At 39.5% G+C, this 21,829-nt stretch overlaps 1 protein-coding gene across 2 annotated transcripts in view; it reads right to left on the bottom strand.

The window, feature by feature from the left end:
- The window catches only part of LOC146004957 (bifunctional FAD diphosphatase/FAD synthase-like), a 110,840-nt gene that overhangs the window by 76,663 nt on the left and 12,348 nt on the right, over nucleotides 1-21,829 (bottom strand). Inside the window, exons 4-5 of one of the 2 annotated variants that reach the window (XM_083144031.1) lie at nucleotides 20,759-20,900; nucleotides 14,045-14,166 (exon numbers count right to left, since the gene is read on the bottom strand). In XM_083144031.1, the coding sequence (XP_083000157.1) occupies nucleotides 14,045-14,166; nucleotides 20,759-20,900 (264 nt within the window). Of the gene's footprint in view, nucleotides 1-14,044; nucleotides 14,167-20,758; nucleotides 20,901-21,829 lie in introns of those variants that run through there. The other variant, XM_083144030.1, reaches the window with a different exon arrangement.

Genomic DNA, 21,829 nt, shown 5'->3' on the forward strand with positions numbered 1-21,829 from the left:
CTGAAAAAAAATGTCAAAATGCAATGTAAAATTTATGCAAATTTGGCGTATATATGGAGGGGGAAGGGAGAAAAACCCCAAAAATTATTTTAAAAAATTGTCACTTCACCCAAAAAATGTCCTCGGACTTGGGCACAAAACGACACCTACGCACAACATTCACGGACGAAAAGCTAGAATGCAGTGAAAAATGAGCACCGATTCTTGCAGCTACTTGAAATTCTATTTTTAGACAATGCAGGGTAACCTAACCTAACTTGTGGACACTTGTGCTAAAAAAACAAAGGTTTCCTTCAGCATGCTTCGAAATTCCATTCTCACAATGCAGATTCAGCAACCAGTCTTCCCCCTCCCCCCACTCCCTCACGGAAAACTTTCATTTTGACATCGAATACTGATAAACAAGCTTCCTTCGAAAGCAGTTCACAGGTGGGAGTGAAAAGCATTGCTTTAGAACAACAAAGCCGGTGTTCCTTTGTTGGCAAAAATTTGACCTTGAAAAGAGACGCAAAAGAGAAGTCCCTTTTCCCGCCTTTCCCCCTCCATTTTCATGAAGACAAAAAAAAATGCAAAAAAACATTTCTGTTAAATACATGTGTTAGGAACAATATATAAAAAAAATCGAAATTCTAGCCAAAAATAGAAAAGTTATAACGTAAAAACTACGACCTTTACACAGCATCTCGATCGAGATGCTTGGGCGGAAAAAGGTTAACCCTTAACCACAGTCGTGAATATTTTGGGCACTAACACAGTCGTGCGGCCCACAGGACCTCTATGAAAAAAAGGAATATAAATATATCAAAACATATTTTAAATTATGTGAATTTAATCATGTCTTATGCTCTGTTATTCACTAAAAATTACGTAGTTTTGAGAGTGAAACATTATTTTTTAACTTCCCTCAAAAAAATATTTTGTTTATATTGTGAGTTTAAGCAAAACAAATACACCAATCCAAAATATCTAACTGAGTATTTACATAGAGCTGATCAACTTGAATTTAGTCCTTAGTTATTGTTTAACATTCAATCTTCAAAACCACGAGTCCCTCTATTCAGTATATGCCACAAATAAAAAATCTGCAATTCTCTTGTCTATTGATCGTAATAAATCATTGGTGATTTTAACCCTCAAACACAGTCATGACGTCCACGGGACAACAGTATATAAATAGAACACCACAGAAGCAGATAATGCAACCTTTCCCTTCACGCTTTTACAGCACACTGAAGTTGAGGAAGGTACTACTGAAAGAGAGGTAGCCTCAAGGTCAAAACAAGCAAAACAAACACTCCGGTCCGTGGGACGTCACAACTGTAGTTGAGGGTTAAAGATACAGTTATAAAAATGCTTAAAACATTTTAACAAAAAAGAATCAGTTATTCAATGGATGTCAATGTTACATTGTTGTAACTTAACTGTGAAATAAGCAGTCCGTTTTAATAATATTTCGGAAAAAAAAATTTGAAGACCTTCTTTTAAAAATTATGAATCCAAAAATATTATCAGGCAATTCATTGTGTTGTTGAGTTCTCCTGAAACATCACAACGAAAAACTGTTGTAAAACTGCTTGTAATAACTGTAGACTACCAGAGAAATAATTCTACAATGCAAGCAATGTGTACATACAAGAACAATCATGTCATTTCTTACAGGCAGCACTTCTCATAGGCAAAACTAAATTATAATTAATTTATATTTTGATTATTTTACTCACACCTCTACCTCTTGGGCAGGGGCAGTGCCAGAGGGTGCAATGGGGTGCTTGCACACCCCTTAATTTTCTTCCGCACCCCCTACGTTCAACTGAAAACACTAACTCATAGAGTGTCATATTATGTCATATCGTCGCATTGAGAGCCTAATGTTAGGTACTGAAGCAAGACTGTTATTATTACAACAGGCAAGCACTGAAAGAGATTCCGATATACATACTTTCCTGTACTGGCGGCAGCCTCTATAAAGATCAGCATCCATTTTTTTTTAATTTCGTCACTATTGTTGTTTTGAATATTTCTTCCTTTGTTTCTTCAAGTGATCTGTTTGGTTTTCGATAAATGCCTATAGCTTAATGTGAGTTATGTTTCTTTTTTGCATTGTTGATAAGCGGTTTATTTTCCACCTGCTTGTTCTTCCTCGCACTGAAGCAAAAATTTCAGCTGCTTTCAAAGGTATCACCAGGTCGTGCTCAGGAAATTGTATTTAATGCCAGTAGTAACGTGAGGGTAGTTTTCTTCTTAATACGTTCTATGTATTTGTTTCACATAACTAACACGTCTAGTAAACGTACAATTTCAGGCTTTTTCAAATACTGTTAGGAAGAGGCCCAATGTTCACAAAGAAATTTTACAGTTCGCTGGGATAGTGCGGCAGAAGGGATTTTAACGAAGACGAAGTTGCCGTGCACTTCGCGTTTTGTCCTGAAGTGGCAGACGGAAGGTACATATTAATGTACTATGTATTTTGTACCTCCATTGGACACATTGAAAAGGTTCAAAAATTGTTTTTAAAGACAAGGATAATATCATTTTGTATTTCACTACATAGTTCAATAAGGCTGTAATGTGTATCTGAATTTTTACATTGTATGTACACTTTCTTGGAATATAAGATTCAATACATATCATCATGGACGTCCAGGCGGAGGGCAATGGGGGACAGCCACCCTGGAAAATGTATGTCAATCTTAAATTATACGTATATTTCAGACATATAATTTCATTTCAGTGAGTAATTTATGTTAATCAGAGGGGGCGATTAGGGGTGCAGTTACCCCCCACTCTTGCTCATTTTACCCCCGCACTATGCTAAACCTTATCTACCAAGGGAAAGCACACTGTCCCTGCGGCCCCCTCCCAGTTTTGAAAGTTTGCATGTGTGTTTCATGTTTTCTTTATTTTCAGCATCGCACCCCCGAAATGTCTTCCCCTCAGCACCCCTAGATGATTAATCCTGGCACCGCCGCTGCTCTTAGATTAATAATGATGCCAGTGGCGTGGCGTGACTTTTTCAAAAGTGTTACCGGCCATCAGACGTTATCATCTGCACCCTAGCGCCCCCCCCCCCCCCAAATATATTCCCTCGATCTAAATTTTTGTTCATTTCGTTCTTTTTTTGCAATCTGCTCAGTGATGTAGCCACAATCACTCCTAGAAAGAACTATCACTCATGAGAGAGTTACTGCGAAAATCCAGTGCATAGTAGTGAAGCCTTGCCAATTCTTCATCTCTGTTTCTTTGCAAAGAAGTGGAAAGGGGAAGAAGAACCACACATTTATCGGGTCAGGTTGACGTTTGTCCGGTGAGCAGATAACAGAATTCCACTCCTCCAGTGGTGGAAGGGAAGACCATCTGTAACAGTTGGGCTGAAAAGTTCGTAGGCTAACATAGTAAAAAATATTTTTTTGACAAAATTCGATTTTATCATTCAATATAGTTGCCTTTGAGGGCGATACAACGATTATAGCAGTCATACAATTTTTCGATGCCATTTTTATAGTACGATTTCTCTTTAGCCTCAAAATAGGCCTCAGTTTCGGCGATTACCTCTTCATCAGTGCTAAATTTCTTTCCAGCGAGCATTCTTTTAAGGTCTGCAAACAGGAAAAAGTCACTGGGGGCCAGATCTGGAGAATATGGTGGATGGGGAAGCAATTCGTAGTCTAATTCATATAATTTTGCCATCGTTTTCATTGAATTGTGACACGGTGCATTGTCTTGATGAAACAGCACTTTTTTATTCTTCAAATGGGGCCGTTTTTTCGTGATTTCATCCTTTAAACGCTCCAACAACGCTATGTAATAATCGCTGTTGATGGTCTGGCCCTTTTTGAGGTAATCGATGAATATAATACCATGCGCATCCCAGAATACTGATGCCATAACCTTGCCAGCCGACTGTTGCGTCTTTCCATGCTTTGGATTCGGTTCATCACGTGCAGTCCACTCGGCTGACTGTCGATTGGACTCTGGAGTGTAGTTATGGAGCCATGTTTCATCCATTATAATATATCGACAGAAAAATTCGTGTTTATTACGGTTGAATATCGCTAAACATTGCTCCGAATCATCAAAACGTTGTTGCTTTTGATCGATTGTGAGCACGCGCGGCACCCATTTTGCACACAGCTTTCGCATGTTCAAATATTCATGCACAATATGTCCAACACGTTCCTTTGATATTTTTAAAGTCTCAGCTATCTCAATCAACTTCACTTTACGATCATTTAAAATTATTTTTTAAATGATCTTAAATGACTTTTTGATGTTTTCGTCGGTAACAGCCTCTTTGGGGCATCCACTGCGTGCATCGTCTTCGATGCTCATTTCGCCTCGTTTAAATTTAGCAAACCACTTCTCAACGGTTGATTTTCCTGGTGCAGAGTCCGAATAATGTTTATCAAGGCAAGACTTGGCTTCAACAGTATTTTTTTTCGCCAAAAAGCAATGCTTTATTAACACACGAAATTCTTTTTTATCCATTTTTTCACAATAACAAAAGCTGCTTCACTCACAATGCTATATCTCACGAACTAATTATCCGGCAGCTGTGAAATTTATACACGTATCTTTTGAAGATTAGTACTAAGTAAAAATCACATGGATTTAATTCTGGTAACGCCATCTATGAGTCAGCCTATGAACTTTTCAGCCCAACTGTTACGTACTGCTGCACTGACCGAGTGAGTTAAAATTTTTGGGAGCATGGCACCCTTGGCCATTTTGCATCCTTCTAAGTATATGAGGAAAATCCCCTTATCTAAAATATTAACTGAGAGTTACCTGTATGTAACGAACACCTTGAAAAACGTTAAAAGTGCAAGTTGTAAATGGACCCGCACAGGTTAAACACGACATATTAAAAAAGGTAGGGATTGTCTAAAAACGTCCTCAGAAACAGTGCAAAAGGCCCGCTCCTCTCAAAAAACTAAAAACATATGCTAAAACATTGTCATCATCTCCCAATATGGATGACAAAATCGTTAGGAAGGTTAAAACTCTTGTCTGAGGAGATTAAAATTGGCACATCCGACAAGAACATGCCAAACACCTAAAACAGCATTACATACATGACAGATGGGATGGTCCAACCCTTGCAGCAAATGATGATGTGTAAGATGGTAGGAGGAACACCAGGTGCGAATGCTGGGCTTGACAGTTTAAAGTAGGGATGGCCAGATCCGGATCCTGGCGGATCCGAAATCCAGATCCGGTTGGTTCCGGATCCTAAAATTTTTCGGATCCGGATCCTGTACTTTTGGATCCGGATCCAGAACTTTCGGATCCGGAATTTTCAGATCCAGATCTGGTACTTTCGGATCCTGATCCAGAATTTTTGGATCCGGATCCGTTTTGCCATCCCACATGCACTTCTTTGGAAAGTAAGAATGTGTTTATAACACATTGTTACCTGCTAATATACACACATGTATATATAAATATATATAATATACATACATACACACATGTGCGCGCATGCGCGATTTGTAATTAATGAATACACTTACAAGGGAGGTCTAAGTCTCCCCCTCCGATTTCCATGAAACTTGGCAGGTGTATGGAGTGGCCCAAAGGAAGAAATAAGTGTTTCTGTGTTTCAGCTAAAAAAAAACTGTTTTAGGAGGCAAACCCCCCCTCAAAAGTCAAAATGAAGACAAATTGACGCGGGGATCTGAAACCTGTGTGCCACTCCGATTCCCATTAAATTTGGCAGGTGTATGGAGGGGCCCAAAGGAAGAAGTACGTGTTTTTGTGTTTCAGCTAAAAAAACGTTTTAGGGGGAACCCCCCATCAAATGTCAAGATGAGGAGAAATTGAAGTGGGGATCTGATCCCGAAACCACGTAAATATGGCATAGGAAGAAACAGGGGGCATAGGGCCTCTCTATACACCTGCCAAATTTCATGGAAATCGGAGGGGAACACAGGGGTCACATGATCCCCACTTCAATTTGTCCTCATATTAACATTTGAGGCAGGTTTTGCCCCCTAAAACATTTTTTTTTAGCCGAAACAAAAAAAACAACATGTATTTCTTCCTTTGGGGCCCTCTATAAATCTGCTAAGTTTCATGGAAATTGGAGGGGAACACAGGGGTGAAATGCGCACTTAAATTTGTCCTCATCTTGACATTTGAGGGGGTTGCCCCCTAAAACAGTTTTTTAGCCGAAACAGAAAAACACATATTTCTTCCTATGGGCCCGTTTATACACACACCTGCCAAGTTTCATGGAAATCGGAGGGGAACACAGGGGTGAAATGCCCACTTAAATTTGTCCTCATCTTGACATTTGAGAGGGGTTTTGCCCCCTAAAACAGTTTTCTATCCGAAGCAAAAAAACGTATTTCTTCCTTTGGGCCCGTTTATACACACACCTGCCACGTTTTATGGAAATCGGAGGGGAACACAGGGGTCAGATCCCCAGTTCAATTTGTCCTCATCTTGACAATTGAGTGGGTTTTGCCGCGTAAAACCGTTTTTTTAGCTGAAACAAAAAAACATGTATTTCTTCCTTTGGGCCCCACTATACACCTGCCAAGTTTTCATGGAAATCGGAGGGGGACACAGAGGTCAAGTGCCCACTTACATTTGTCCTCATATTGACATTTGAGGGGGTTTGCCCCCTAAAACAGTTTTGTAGCCGAAACAAAAAACACGTATTTCTTCCTTTGGGCCCGTTTATACACACACCTGCCAAGTATCATGGAAATCGGAGGGGGAAACAGGGGTCAGATCCTCACTTCAATTTGTCCTCATCTTGACATTTGAGGGGGTTTTGCCCCCTAAAACAGTTTTTTAGCTGAAACAAAAAACAGTTATTTCTTCCATTGGGACCCACTATACACCTGCCAAGTTTCATGGAAATCGGAGGGGGACACTTAGATAACCTCCCTTGTTAGTCTTACACTTTGTAATTATATAACACTGCATATATTATAATGTATTATTTTAATTTGTAAAACTGTAACTGCAGAAAAATTGTATAATTTTTATATAACATTTCTATCTTGTTCTATGTGTTAAAGATTTCATATTGGAATGGAATGTCTCACATTTATGTGTGTTTCCATTTCCAATGCATTCGAATGATTACATATTCGTTTCAATGGCATTTACAAAATCACCTCTGACATTTTATGTTAAACAAGTAAGACTATTTTTGTGCACGAGTGTGTCAGCCGATGCGTAGCTAGTATTTCAGGAACAACACTTGAAAAAAATTATTGTAGGACTAACTAATGAAAAATTTCTTTGTAATCGAAGATCATAATACCTTTTAAGGTGTGGTAATATTATAATGGGATTGAGATACGAAACTCTCGGATCCGGAATTTTCGGATCCGGATCCAGATCCGTAACTTTTTGGATCCAGATCCGGATCCGAATGGATCTGGATTTTTCGGATCCGGATCCGTTTTGCCATCCCTAGTTTAAAGTTGTTCCCTGCTACCGCTTCCTGGCATTTTTTGAGAAGGAAAGAACAAAACAACTGGTGGTGGCATTAAAATAATATATATAATAATAGGCAGGTAGATAATGCCACTCTAACTCTAATGCCACTCGATTCTTCGCCTTTCATTTTCTTCTACCATTCATCTTAAGATCAATATCAAAAGCACACTTACTATTTTTACATCAATCAGGATCCAATAACTCACTATCTGTTAATAGTAATATTGAACATGGGTCATCTGACTTTGTAGTGAGTCATACTGGCCAGGAATTGCAGTTTGTTTGCACTGACAGTACTACAGGTAGATCTCCATCATACAAAATTATAAATGCCATATTTACACATGTATAATGTGTGTGCGTGTACAGTGCGCACCCTGGCTTTTTATGGAGAAAAGTGACAAACAATTACATCTCGTACATAATGCGCAGTACAATTCAGGTTCGAGAGAAGACTTTCTTAGTTGTAGATCATAAATCTGTAGGTATGCTGATCGAGAGCAAATGACATCATACCTATTCAATGTCACCCATTGCTAAGTGGACCAAGAGGAGAATATTCTCTTGTGAATACAATGACTCCCTCCAATGTGTTTCGCATTACAAAACTTTCTCTTCTAAGACCACCTTGTTTATTTTGTAGTAGAAAAAAGCAAGATCAAAATTATGTTATGGATTTGTAGCGTTGAGGAAGTTACTGCTGATTCACTTTCCATGTGAAGGCCATTTCACTTTTTGTTTAAAAAAATCATTATTACTAAATAAATCCAACCTGTTAATTTGTATTTGTGTCCTGTTGATATAATGTGTTATGTGCAGTGACATAGTGAAATCATGTGTGGTCAGTTTTTGGGGGCAAATTTTGGAAAAAGTGTGCATTATACAGTGCGTTTCTAGTCCCTGAACTCGTGACTTTAAAAATTCATAGTTGAGCAACAATGCAATTTTCTTTAGAAACTGTTGCTTGTGATTGTTTGTTGGTGTTGTTGGAACATACAAATCAACACTAGACGACAATGAACAACGATGCATGTGCAGTAGGCAGCAAGAATGAAAGTCAGATGTCCCGTTGAAAACGCGCACGAATTCAGTTCACCATGAGTCTTACACAGGAGCAGAGGGTTGCTGTTCTGGAAGCTTACTTTCAAAAACTAAATATGCTGACCAAGGCAGTAATTTATTTTATTAAAAACATAAACTAACGTAACGTTTCAACCTTCTAGCAAGGTCTTCTTCAGACTCTGTATCAAGTACAAAAGTAACCAGATACAACAAGAAGGGTAATATATATACACAAACATTACTCCCTCCAGACTATTTAGAAAGTTGTTTGGAACTTTCTAGCAGATGACTTTCACTTTCCAACTTTACTTTCACCTAAAAGGCTAAACACAATTACTTCCATATAGAATGTGGTTGGACTTTTTAATCTCACGCTCTTTTCCCTTCATTTTTCTTCCTTCTCCTCTCCTCTTTTTCTCTTGTCCTTTCCACTCTTTCCAACATCTTCTTCCATTCTTTGTTTAACTTCAGTCCCCCATTCCAGTTCATTGTGTCTTCTTCGCCTTTCTTCTCTATTTCCTTGGCTTCCTTCCATTTTCTCACTAGCATTCTCTTCTCCCTTCCTATTTGCTTAGCCTCATCCCACTCTATGTCATGTCCTGTTTCTCTCGTGTGTTTAAATATTGCATTTCTCTCTCTCTTAAGTCGTACATCATCCCTATGTTGTTTCAACCTGTCTTTCAGCCTTTTTTTCGTTTCTCCTATGTACACACTCTGACATTCTTTACATTTTACTTCGTAGATAATCCCTTCTTCTTCCTCTTCTCTGTTTTCCTTTTTCTTGTTAGCATTCCTCGCTATTCCTAAGATGCTTCTCCCTCCCTTCCTGTAAGTTTTAATTCCTGCTTTCCTAAGTACTTTGCATATCTTTTCTGTGGTCTTCCCCATACTCCTTATTCCAAACCTTCTCTCCTCTTTTTCTTTCTCTGCCAATTCTCCCCTGCCCGTTTTCTTACTTCTTCTGTTTATGTCCAGTCTATCCTGCTTCTCATAGCCATTCTTTTCCAGCTGTTTCCATAGGCTATTTATTTTGCCTTCTTTTTCACATTCTTTCATGCATATTTTCTTGATTCTGTCCTCCATATTCTTTATAAAATTTATTTTTGTCACCTCACTTACATCACTTCTTTTGTGGCAGAATACCCCTGCTGCACACTTCTTCTGATGCCAAGCGGTTTCAATTTCTTGTCCTCTTTTCCTTTTCATCAATATATCTAGATAGCTTAACTTGTCTTCTTCTTCTATTTCAAGTTCCAATAATATCCCTCTTTCTTCATCTTGAATTTCTTTGGCAAAAATGTCAAGCTGCCTCTTCGTTCCCTTCCATATGCCAAAACAGTCGTCCACATATCTGCAAAACAGAATCATTTTGTCACCTCCCTTTTCTATCACTTTCTTTTCCCATTCATTCATAACCAATTCAGCCAATGCTGGGCTTAGACTGGAACCTATATTTAGTCCTTCACTCATTAACATTATTTTATCTCCCATTATACTGTAACCGTTATTCCAAATGGTTTCCAGCGCCTTCACTACCCTTTCACTATCCCATTCTCCTATAATTTCTTGTCCCATTCTCTTTTTAATAATGTCCAAAACGTGTCCCCTCTTGATGCTCGGGAACATACTTTTCACATCTAAGCTAAACATTGTCGTCTTCATCTCATTTAACTTAAGTCCTTTTATGAGGTCTACTACTTGTTCACTGTTCTTAACTGCTCTGCTTTCTTGCTGTGTTACTAACACGTCAATAACTTTCTTTAATTTCTTTTCTAAGGGTTCCAAAATATTGTTTCTGCAGTTCATTACTGGTCTTAACTTTATCTCCTCTTTGTGTATCTTTGGAAAGCCTTTCAAACTTGGTAGTCTTCCTGTCTCCTTTATGCATTTCTTGAATCCACTCCTCCTACAGTCTTTAATGATTCTTTCTTTTATAGTTTGTTCTTCACCTGTTCCACAAATCTCCTCATATCCATTTTCTTTTAGGTCTTCAAACTTCCTCTCGTACCATTCTCTTTCCATCACCACAATTGCTCCACCTTTATCTGCCTGCTCTATCACCACATCATTTCTTGTTTTGATTTTCTTCATCCCTTCCCTTTCTTTTTGACTCAAATTATCTACTTTTCCTTGTTTTCCCATTTCTTTCTTCAGTATGGCTGCTGTTCTTCTTCTAATCTTGCCTCTTTCTGGTTCTTCTTTTATATGGAGCACTGCTTCTTCAATGTCATATATAACTTCCTCATAATCTACATTTCTTTCTTTAACTTTGAAACCTCTGCCTAGTTTTAAAAAAGCTTCCTCTTCTTTTGTTAGATCTACATTCCCTATTACCACAACTCTTCTTCTGGTATCCTCTTCTTCTTCCTCTTCTCCTCTTTCTTCTTTCCATCCTAGTCCCTCTCCTTTCTTCTTCAATTTTATTTTCATTTTCTCTCTAAACTTCTCCTGCCAGATTTTCATTTCATGAAATGTATATTCTCTCGTAAAAATGGTGAGACCATCTTCAATAGCTTTTTCAATTCTTGTCAGGTTCTCCTTTATTATCTTTATCTCCTTTCTTCTTGCCCTTATTTCATTCCATATCAGTTCTTTTTCCATTTTCTGAACCAATATCCTCCATCTCCTGGTGTTGCAAACCACTCCCTTCTTACTTATTTTTAATCCTTTAGGCGCTGTGCCTCTCTCCAAACATTTTCTCAGAAACTTCTCTTGTTCGTCTTTGTGTATTTCTTTCCTCTTCAAGTCTTTCCAGTTGTTAATTTTCCTCATCAGCCTTGGAAAATGTCCAATTATAACTCCATTAAGCCTTGTTTCCATGATTATGAAAAACTAAATATGCTGACCAAGGCAGTAATTTATTTTATTAAAAACATAAACTAACGTAACGTTTCAACCTTCTAGCAAGGTCTTCTTCAGACTCTGTATCAAGTACAAAAGTAACCAGATACAACAAGAAGGGTAATATATATACACAAACATTACTCCCTCCAGACTATTTAGAAAGTTGTTTGGAACTTTCTAGCAGATGACTTTCACTTTCCAACTTTACTTTCACCTAAAAGGCTAAACACAATTACTTCCATATAGAATGTGGTTGGACTTTTTAATCTCACGCTCTTTTCCCTTCATTTTTCTTCCTTCTCCTCTCCTCTTTTTCTCTTGTCCTTTCCACTCTTTCCAACATCTTCTTCCATTCTTTGTTTAACTTCAGTCCCCCATTCCAGTTCATTGTGTCTTCTTCGCCTTTCTTCTCTATTTCCTTGGCTTCCTCTAAAGAGGAATGGTACGAGAGGAAGTTTGAAGTTTGTGTACATAGGTGACAAAAATAAATTTTATAAAGAATATGGAGGACAGAATCAAGAAAATATGCATGAAAGAATGTGAAAAAGAAGGCAAAATAAATAGCCTATGGAAACAGCTGGAAAAGAATGGCTATGAGAAGCAGGATAGACTGGACATAAACAGAAGAAGTAAGAAAACGGGCAGGGGAGAATTGGCAGAGAAAGAAAAAGAGGAGAGAAGGTTTGGAATAAGGAGTATGGGGAAGACCACAGAAAAGATATGCAAAGTACTTAGGAAAGCAGGAATTAAAACTTACAGGAAGGGAGGGAGAAGCATCTTAGGAATAGCGAGGAATGCTAACAAGAAAAAGGAAAACAGAGAAGAGGAAGAAGAAGGGATTATCTACGAAGTAAAATGTAAAGAATGTCAGAGTGTGTACATAGGAGAAACGAAAAAAAGGCTGAAAGACAGGTTGAAACAACATAGGGATGATGTACGACTTAAGAGAGAGAGAAATGCAATATTTAAACACACGAGAGAAACAGGACATGACATAGAGTGGGATGAGGCTAAGCAAATAGGAAGGGAGAAGAGAATGCTAGTGAGAAAATGGAAGGAAGCCAAGGAAATAGAGAAGAAAGGCGAAGAAGACACAATGAACTGGAATGGGGGACTGAAGTTAAACAAAGAATGGAAGAAGATGTTGGAAAGAGTGGAAAGGACAAGAGAAAAAGAGGAGAGGAGAAGGAAGAAAAATGAAGGGAAAAGAGCGTGAGATTAAAAAGTCCAACCACATTCTATATGGAAGTAATTGTGTTTAGCCTTTTAGGTGAAAGTAAAGTTGGAAAGTGAAAGTCATCTGCTAGAAAGTTCCAAACAACTTTCTAAATAGTCTGGAGGGAGTAATGTTTGTGTATATATATTACCCTTCTTGTTGTATCTGGTTACTTTTGTACTTGATACAGAGTCTGAAGAAGACCTTGCTAGAAGGTTGAAACGTTACGTTAGTTTATGTTTTTAATAAAATAAATTACTGCCTTGGTCAGCATATTTAGTTTTTCATAATCATGGAAACAAGGCTTAATGGAGTTATAACTTACTTTCAAGTTAAATCATAGGAATGCTGTTTAGAGATCTTTCATAGGAGATATCCCAACACTCCTTCACCTGGAAAAACAACAGTGTATGATTTAATAAAAAGGTTTCGCGAAACAGGAAACGTTGCAGATAAGCCAAGGAGCATCAATTTTCACAGAAGACTATCTTGTGGATGTTGGTGAAAAATTGCAGAACTGCCCTAGGAAGTCTCTGAGGCAGCTTTCAAAAGAGGTAGGAAAATCTTTGTCATCTTGTCACAGGACTGAAAAACATCTGAAGTTCCGAGCATACAAGGTGCAAGTAGTTCAAGAGCTACGCCCGTTGAATTCGAGAAACACAGAAATTATTGTCAATGGTTCAACAGATTTACGCAGAACAATGTGGTCAACAAACTGAACAAAACATTTTTCAGTGATGAGGCCTGGTTCCATTTGTGTGGATACGTGAATAGTCAGAATACTCTGATATGGGCTACAGAAAATCCTCATGCATTACATCAAGTTCCGCTTCACTCTGAGAAAGTGGGAGTATGGTGCGCATTTTCAAGGAGAAGAATTGTGGGTCCAATTTTTTTCAACACAACTGTTGATTCAGAAGTGTATGGTAACATCATCACTCAATTTGTAGCTTTCCTTGAGGAAGACGAACGTTACTGTTGGTTCCAACAGGATGGAGCAACGTGCCATACATCAAATGAGTCAATGGAGATGCTCAGACTTTTCTTTGGGGATAGATTGATATCGAAAAATTTGTGGCCGCCTCGCTCGCCAGACTTAAGCCATCCAGACTTTTATTTGTGGGGCTATCTTAAGAACATAGTGTACAAAAACAATGCAAGGACAATCCAGGATCTACAGGAGAATATAACCAGAGCAGTGGCCTCCAATATGTACCGCCGTGTTAACTTGTGCCTAGAAGTTGATGGTAAACATTTTCAACATCTTCTCTAAATGTTAAACTTTGTTGTTCATCCTTATGTAAGAACAAACTGTAGTCACATGTAAATATTTTCATGTCATAATAATTGAAATGTGAAGATTTTGTAATTGTTTATCGTTTTCTTAAATTGGAGTTCGGGGACTTTAGAAACGCTCTGTACATGAGTAAATATGGTATTAATGAAAATGAAATATCCAGTACTTACCCTTCGTCATAGAGTTCGCAGTACGGCAACGACAACTCCCTCAGAAAAGACCAGGTATCTTGATAATTCCAATTTAAGAGTGGATTTACTCTCATAATCTTTGGCCACCCTTCATCTGTTTCCTAGAATAAAATAAACATTTTCACATTAAATATAATCTGCATACAAGATCTATTAGTGCCAATAATATCTCTTCTATGCATCAAGTGTGCAAAGTCTGTTTATGGTAGACTTAAAGTCAACCATATTGAAATAAGTCATGATATCACTCAGATGCAGATTTTGATTATTACTCTCAGGAATGCAGTTCAGTGTTCAATACAGGGGAACACCGATTTTATGTTCCCAGAATTTAGATTTTCCCATATTATACATTCAATCTTGATGGTCCCAAAACAGCAAAAATGTTAAAAAATTTCCATCCATTTTACATTTTCCAGAATTTTAAGTTTTCTCATCTTGGTCCCTTGAAAATTAAAAAATCGAGGTTCTATTGTATCTATCAATTTACAGAATTTGGAATATACAAGGGTCGTTCAAGGTTGACCGGGACTTTTATTTCTGCAGAGGAAATAGGTAGCAGAAGAAACACCAAACTATGTCAGTTTTTCAAAGTATTCTCCGTGCACGCCGAGGCACCGTTGCCATCGTTCTGGCAGCTCCCGAATTCCTTTGGCGTAGAAAGAACTTGGTTGTTGTTGTCGTAGCCACTGGAGGACATCGCTCCGCAGTGCTTCATCTGTCGTGAATTTCTTCCCTCCCAGATGGTCTTTAAGGGGTGCAGACAAATGATAATCACTGGTGGCTAAATCTGGACTGTAGGGGGGGATGTCGCCATGTCGCATGTCGGCCAGAGTTGTTGTTGTCACATTGGCCGTATGAGGGTGGGCATTGTCATGGAGAAGAATGACATTTCCAGACAATATCCCAGGTCTTTTCTTGCGAATGGACTTTCGTACAGCACCACTCAACAATGTGGAGTAATACCGGGCATTAATCGTGATCCCTTTGTCCAGAAAATCCACATGGATAACGCCCTTCATGTCCCAGAATACACTTGCCATGATCTTTCCAGCGGACGGCTGCGTTTTGCTTTTCTTGGGGGGCGGGGAACCCTTATGCCACCACTCCATGCTGCGTCTTTTGGTCTCTGGGGTTGAATTGTGCAACCATGTTTCATCACACGTGATGATGGATTGCAACAATTCATCACCTTCTGCTCGAAACCGATTCAGAAGCTGTTCACAGAACGTCCTGCATGTCCACTTCTGATCGAATGTCAGCTGGCGGGGAACCCACCTTGCACAGATTTTGCGGAAGCGTAAGTGGTCGTGAATGATTGTCTCAACACTCCCGACACTGATATTCACCTCAGCAGCAATATCCCGCACTGTCACTCGCCGGTTCTCAAGAATCATTTGCTCAACACGTGCGATATTCACTGGTGTGACTGCAGTCGGGCGAATGTGTCCATGCGCTTCATTTGTCACCAGCTCCCGTCCTTCGCGAAACTGCTCACACCATTCGTACACTCTTGTCCGCGACATAGTTTGTTCACCATACTGTGCTTGCAATTGTCTGAAAATCTCAGCTGGTTTCACTTTCTCCTTCACGAGAAATTTGATTACACACCGCTGCTCCACAGCAACACACACACTGCTTGCCGCCATGTTCGCTGCAGCTGCTGCGCATGCGCGAAATACGTCATGCCGGGCACTAGTTACTCGCGAAGGAATACATTATGTCACCCGCACGTTTCATCATGATCCGGCTATTCATCGATTTTTTACGTACGAAAATCCCGGTCAACCTTGAACGACCCTTGTATGTCAAACAGGTCAAATCTGAAATGTACTGGCCAATTTCACTATGCCCACAACATTCACAACTGGCCACCCCTACCTCTCCTAAACCACAAAGTATATTTTATTCCAAATTCTAGCCTAAGTGATGCCATAAAACTCAAGTGAGTTAAAGTTTCCTAGGCTCCAAAAATATAGCCCAGACCAAAGTTTTGATATGCACCACGACTGTCGGTATGTTACACGTACCCAGTGAAGCTCTGAAATTCAAATAACTCGTTACTTCCAAAGGCTGGTAAAAATTAATAAATATTAATAAAATAGGCCAAAACAACAAAAAATTCAATATAATTGTTTAAGTACACTTTTTTCAATATAACAATTCACAGCACTTTCAACAATATAACAATTCACATAAAAATGAGGAAGCAATACAAAGAACATGCATTAAAGGGTTAATAGTACTCAAAATATATGTACACCACTTTTACAATATCAGTATTATTTTACTCATTGTTTGCTGTATGTGATTGTCGTATGGTAGAAGGCATAGTGAACCTAGATGTCTCATGCAGTTTCTTCATTTATAGAGATGATTACAAAATAGTAAAAATCGTTACTCTACATTATAAATATTGTAGTTTTGGGCAAACTTAAAGAAACTTGGACCTTATTTTCCACACAATCTTAGATTTCATGAAAGTGTCATGTGTTTCTTTGTAGACTCTGCGAGACATTCAGCCTCCAGAAAAAGTATCAGTGCTAAAATTCTAACTAATACTTTCCAATACTAATACCAATATAGCCGTAGTTGAAACATAGTTCCTTTATATGATGCGAAAGATGAATTCCAGTATATGGGTGTACAAAGAGCAGTGATGAAACCAAAACAAAATATCTTTCAATTTTGAAATTTGTATGTACTATACCTAATCACATCATACATTCTGTTACAAAGTTTAGACAGGGATGGCAACACTGGTTGGCAAGGTAACCCCGCAATGTTGGATCAAACAACAACCAGTATCATTGTGTGTTTGGCTGTGATAGTGGAAAAGTGAATTTCACTGCAAGTTGAATGGAGTGGGTTGTATACAAGAACCGTGTGGCAGTAATCGCACTGTACAAAGTTGGCAAATCACCACCGGGCATTTTCAACACCCTGAAAAAGCTGAATATCAGCAGGATGTTCGTGCATCGGACCATCAACAGATATTGTGACACAGGGACGATTGAGGACCGCCCCAGGAAAGGTAGCAGCGTGAGGAGCCAGAAGCTCGTGAAAGCAGTGGCGGCGTGGATTCGACGAAATCCTGTCAGGAAACAAGCAGTGATGGCTCGAGAGCTGAACATTTTGAAAATGTCGATATTGCGTGTGCTCTGAAGTGACCTAGAACTCCGCGATTATCGGCGAAAGACTGGTCACTTCCTCACTCCACAGCTGAAGGTCCAGAGGGAGCAGACAACAAAAATACTCCTTCAGCATTAATGTGGCCACAGGAGGATCCTTTTCACGGACGAAAAAATCTTCACGATTGAAGTGTCTTACAATCATCAAAACGACCGTGTTTATGCCTTGACATCACAGGAAGCTCGTGAAAACACGCCACGGATCCTCAGAGGCCATCATCCCACCTCAGTGATGGTTTGGTGGGGGGTTTCATATGATGGCACAACTGACCTCCACTTCTGTGAACATGGTGTGAAAACATCTGGAAAAGTGTACCAAGCGACAGTGTTGGAGCCACTTATGAAATTGTTGACCCGCACCATGTTCAACAATGAGACGTGGAGCTTCCAGCAGGACTCAGCACTAGCCCACAATACCACACAGGAGTGGCTTCAGAGGAATGTGCCTGATTTCATTGCTCCGGCTAATTGGCCCTCCAGCAGTCCCGATCTCAGCCCATTGGACTACAGGTTGTGGTCCGTTTTGGAGGGCATGATCTGTAGAAAGAGGCATCCAAACCTTGCGAGTCTCAAGCATTCTCTTGTGAAGGCAGTGACGGACTTTCCCCTAAAGACCGTGTGGGCTGCGATCGTTGACTGGCCTCCGAGACTTCAGGTCTGTGTGAAGGCCAGAGGTGGTCATTTTGAACAGTGATTGGTGCTCTGTGTTGGCAAGATCTGTACCTTTGTAACATCCAAATATTAATACATTAGCTTGCTCACTGTGCCTGTAGTTCATTATTAACTTTGTAACAGAATTTATGATATGACTAGGTATAATACTATCAAACTACAGGTTCAACATGTTTTGAAAGATGTTCCTTCCTTTAGAGTTTATATAAGTGAAAAGTGACATGTTCAGCATAACATGGAATTCTAGTGTGTAAGGCTTCATTTGTTTCTTAAGGTTTGTTTAACCTTTTGGTGACCGATAGTCTCTACCAAGACACTCTTAGATAACCCTCCGGTGCCCGATCCTCACACTTTGTCAAGGTCATAGTTTTTATGTTATAATTTCGCTATTTTTGGCTAGAATTTTGCTGACAAAGGAAGGCTGGCTTTGTTGTTCTAAAGCAATGCGTTTCCCTCACCCCTGGAAACTGCATTGGAAGGAAGTTTGTTTATCAGTACCCGGGGTCAAAAGGAATGTTTTCTGTGCAAGCGCAAGCAGGGTGTGGGGGTTGGGGAGGGGGAAGAGGGGTTGTTTAAACTGCGTCGTAAGAATGGACGTTCAAGGCACGCTGAAGAAAAGCCTTTGTTCTTGAGCACAAGTGTTTCACAAGTGGCTACAATGGTTACCCTGCATTGTCTAAAAATAGCCTCTGATCTACAGTCATTTCAATGTAACGCTGTATTTTGCTTAAATCCGAAGTTTGAGACAGTAGCACACAGGCCTTTCGTTTCGGTGTGTACAACTCACGTTACATTGTTCATATTATAATCATGCAAACATTTTTCTGTTCCTTACATGCCAGCGATAATTTCTATGTGCATGTTGAACTCTTCATGTCCTTTTTTTCTGGGGGGGGGGCTACAATTTCTTTTAAATGATTTTTGGGGGATTACTCCTTCCTCCTCCATATACGAGGGTGATTCAATAATTATTGTCCCCGGAATACTTAAAGGATATGAATTGCAATGAATGATGGGGATATTGTAGCCTAATGTCTTAGATGCCTATATGCAAAATTTCAGAACCGTAGGTGCTATAGTAAATTTGTTTTTCTCGTTTTATGAGTGAGAGGTGGCACTTAGATTGAAAAATGGAGAAAACCGAACAACGAGCTGTCATGAAGTACCTCCAGGAAAAGGGGCTAAGCCCAAAGGAGATTCATGAGGACATGGTCAGTGTGTTGGGTGATGGAGCTCCTACCTACCAGGTGGTAAAAAAAACTGGTGCCGCGATTTCCGTTGCGGCAGGGAAAGCTGTCAACAGGCCCCTGGTGCTGGTCCTCCAACAACAGCATCCACCCCAGAAAACATTGATGCTGTGCATGACATGATTATGGCTGACAGAAGTATCACGGTGCAACAGTTAGCAGACATCGTGCACATCTCTGTAGGCTCAGTGGAAACCATTGTGCATGAACACTTGGGATTCAGAAAGGTGTCAGCACGATGGGTCCCCAAAATGTTACCCCGTGAACAACAGAAAGACAGAGTTCAATGTTCAAGGGCTGGTTTGGAGCTGATGGCAGACCTGAAGCAGTTCTGTGATAGATTTGTGACAGTGGATGAGACATGGCTCCCCCCCGCAAATTCAGGGTGCAAGCATCAGCACGCAAGGTTATGGCCACAATTTTTTGGGATGCGAAGGGTGTGCTCCTTATTGACTACCTGGTGGGACACACTGTTACTGGGGACTATTATGCAGCCCTAATCCCTAAGTTACGCGAAGCCATCAAGGAGAAACGGCATGGGATGTTGCGGCGAAAAGTGCTGTTTCACCACGATAATGCTCCAGCACACAGAAGCCATGTTACTGGTGCCGCAATCCATGCTGCTGGTTTCCATGTGTTGGAACACCCTCCCTACTCGCCCGACCTCGCCCCTAGTGACTTTCATTTGTTCCCGAAGTTGAAGGAGCACCTCAAGGGGATGCATTTTCCCTCAAATGCTGCTGTTATGGATGCTGCGGAAGAATGGCTCACGGCTCAGCCACAGACATTCTTTGAAGCTGGCATAGTGGCTTTACAGCACAGGTGGAAGAAGTGCATTACTGTTAAGGGAGGACTTTGTGGAAAAATAATACTGCTTATATGTCAGGGACAATAATTATTGAACCACCCTCGTATATGCAGAATGTGCAAAGTTTTAATATTGTCTGAATCTGTGATTCATTCCGCGTAAAACAGTATATCATTCATCTCTCTAGGGCAATTAGCCTCTGAGCTATAGTCATTTCAATGTAACCCTGCATTTCGCTGAAATCCGAAGCTTGAGACAGTGGCGCGCAGGCCTTTCGTTTCGAGGGTACAACTCGCATTACATTGGTCATATGATAATCATGCAAATATTTTTGTGTTCCTTCCATGCCAGCGATAATTCCCATGTGCATGTCGACACTGTCATGTACTTTTTCTTGGGGGAGGGGGAAATCCCGATTTTTTTCCTGAAATTTTGGAATTTTTGGGGTTCTCCCCTCCCCCCATCCCATATATGCCGAATTTGCATAAATTTTATATAGTCTGAATCTCTGGTTCATTCCGCAATTAGCCTCCGATCTACACTCATTTAATTGAAACTCTGCATTTTGCTCAAAATCGGCTCGGGCACCAAGGGCTCTGTGAAAATGGCCTTGGGCTCCTAAAGGTTAAAAGTGACGTGCCACTCAGATGCAGGCAATATGCTGCTTGTCACTTCAGTATGTTAAGTCTTTTACATTATATAATTTAATATTCTCGGAATGACCCAACAGAAAAGAAAATATGCATTTCAGGTAAACTGCGGCTATCTAGCATACCTGGAAAGAATTGAGTTCTTGAGATGCTGGATCAGAGCGCCTTGTTCCCATCAACACTGCCTTCAAAGACTTGTCCTTCTCCAGGACATTTTGCAGAGCTGGTTTAATTGGTCCTGGTACAGACATAAGATGAAGATTATACCTGTAGACAGACAAAGAAATATTTAAGTTAAAATCAACTAAGAACGATGTTTGAAATAAGAAAGAGTATGTGTAGTGGGTTATTTCACAAAAGAAATCAGGTATTCCAAATACAATAATAATAATAATCCAGAAAAGCCTGGATTAAATACTACAGGGGGAGAAGGGTGTAGCTAAAAAAATTAAAATACAGAAAAATCCGTGAAATAATCTTAAAACTAGCTCTGAGCCAACACATATTTGTAATAAAACGTTCTGATGCAAACATGGGGAACTTTACCTTTTGCCCACAATGGGCACTTTTACTAGCAATATTTATGCATCCCACATTATACAGATTTGTGACTGAACTGACCTACTGTTGAATTAAAAATCATTGATACTCGAGTTTGGACTGCAATTAAAATTAACCAATAGACCTACATAAAAACGAGCTACATCAAAATTTAGCTTATAAAATTCTACGTTAATCTATGATAACCAAAAACTGTTTTCGGGTATGCCTTCTATTTTTTATCGTTGTGAGAACAAAAAAAAAAAGTGTTGCTTTTTTGAGTTTTGCAAACTATCGCTCTCTTTGAAATTCTATAAATAAAAAACAGGTGGTCCGATCATGATCAAATGTTAGTATGGTGCTGACAGAAATGTTTTAAACAATTCCTAATGTTCAGATTTTTAAAATATGTCAAAAAAAGTTATTTTCAATTTTGCAAAACAACTTTTTCTTGGAATTGTGTAGTCAGTCCTACAAATATAATATTGGTCTTGCTTTGAAGCTCTTTGCATCTGTTTTCAAAATCCATTATCATTGTCAATTCACATTGCAAGACCGATGTAGCAACACCATTCATATGCATTCACTCGTTGGGTGAGCCTGCACTTTCCACACTTCAAAGGACATTGCTGTGTGTGATGTTGCCACATTCCACG

Source organism: Lepisma saccharinum, chromosome 22 (genome assembly GCF_977018435.1).
Source record: "Lepisma saccharinum chromosome 22, izLepSacc3.1, whole genome shotgun sequence".
Taxonomy (NCBI): Eukaryota; Metazoa; Arthropoda; class Insecta; order Zygentoma; family Lepismatidae; genus Lepisma; species Lepisma saccharinum.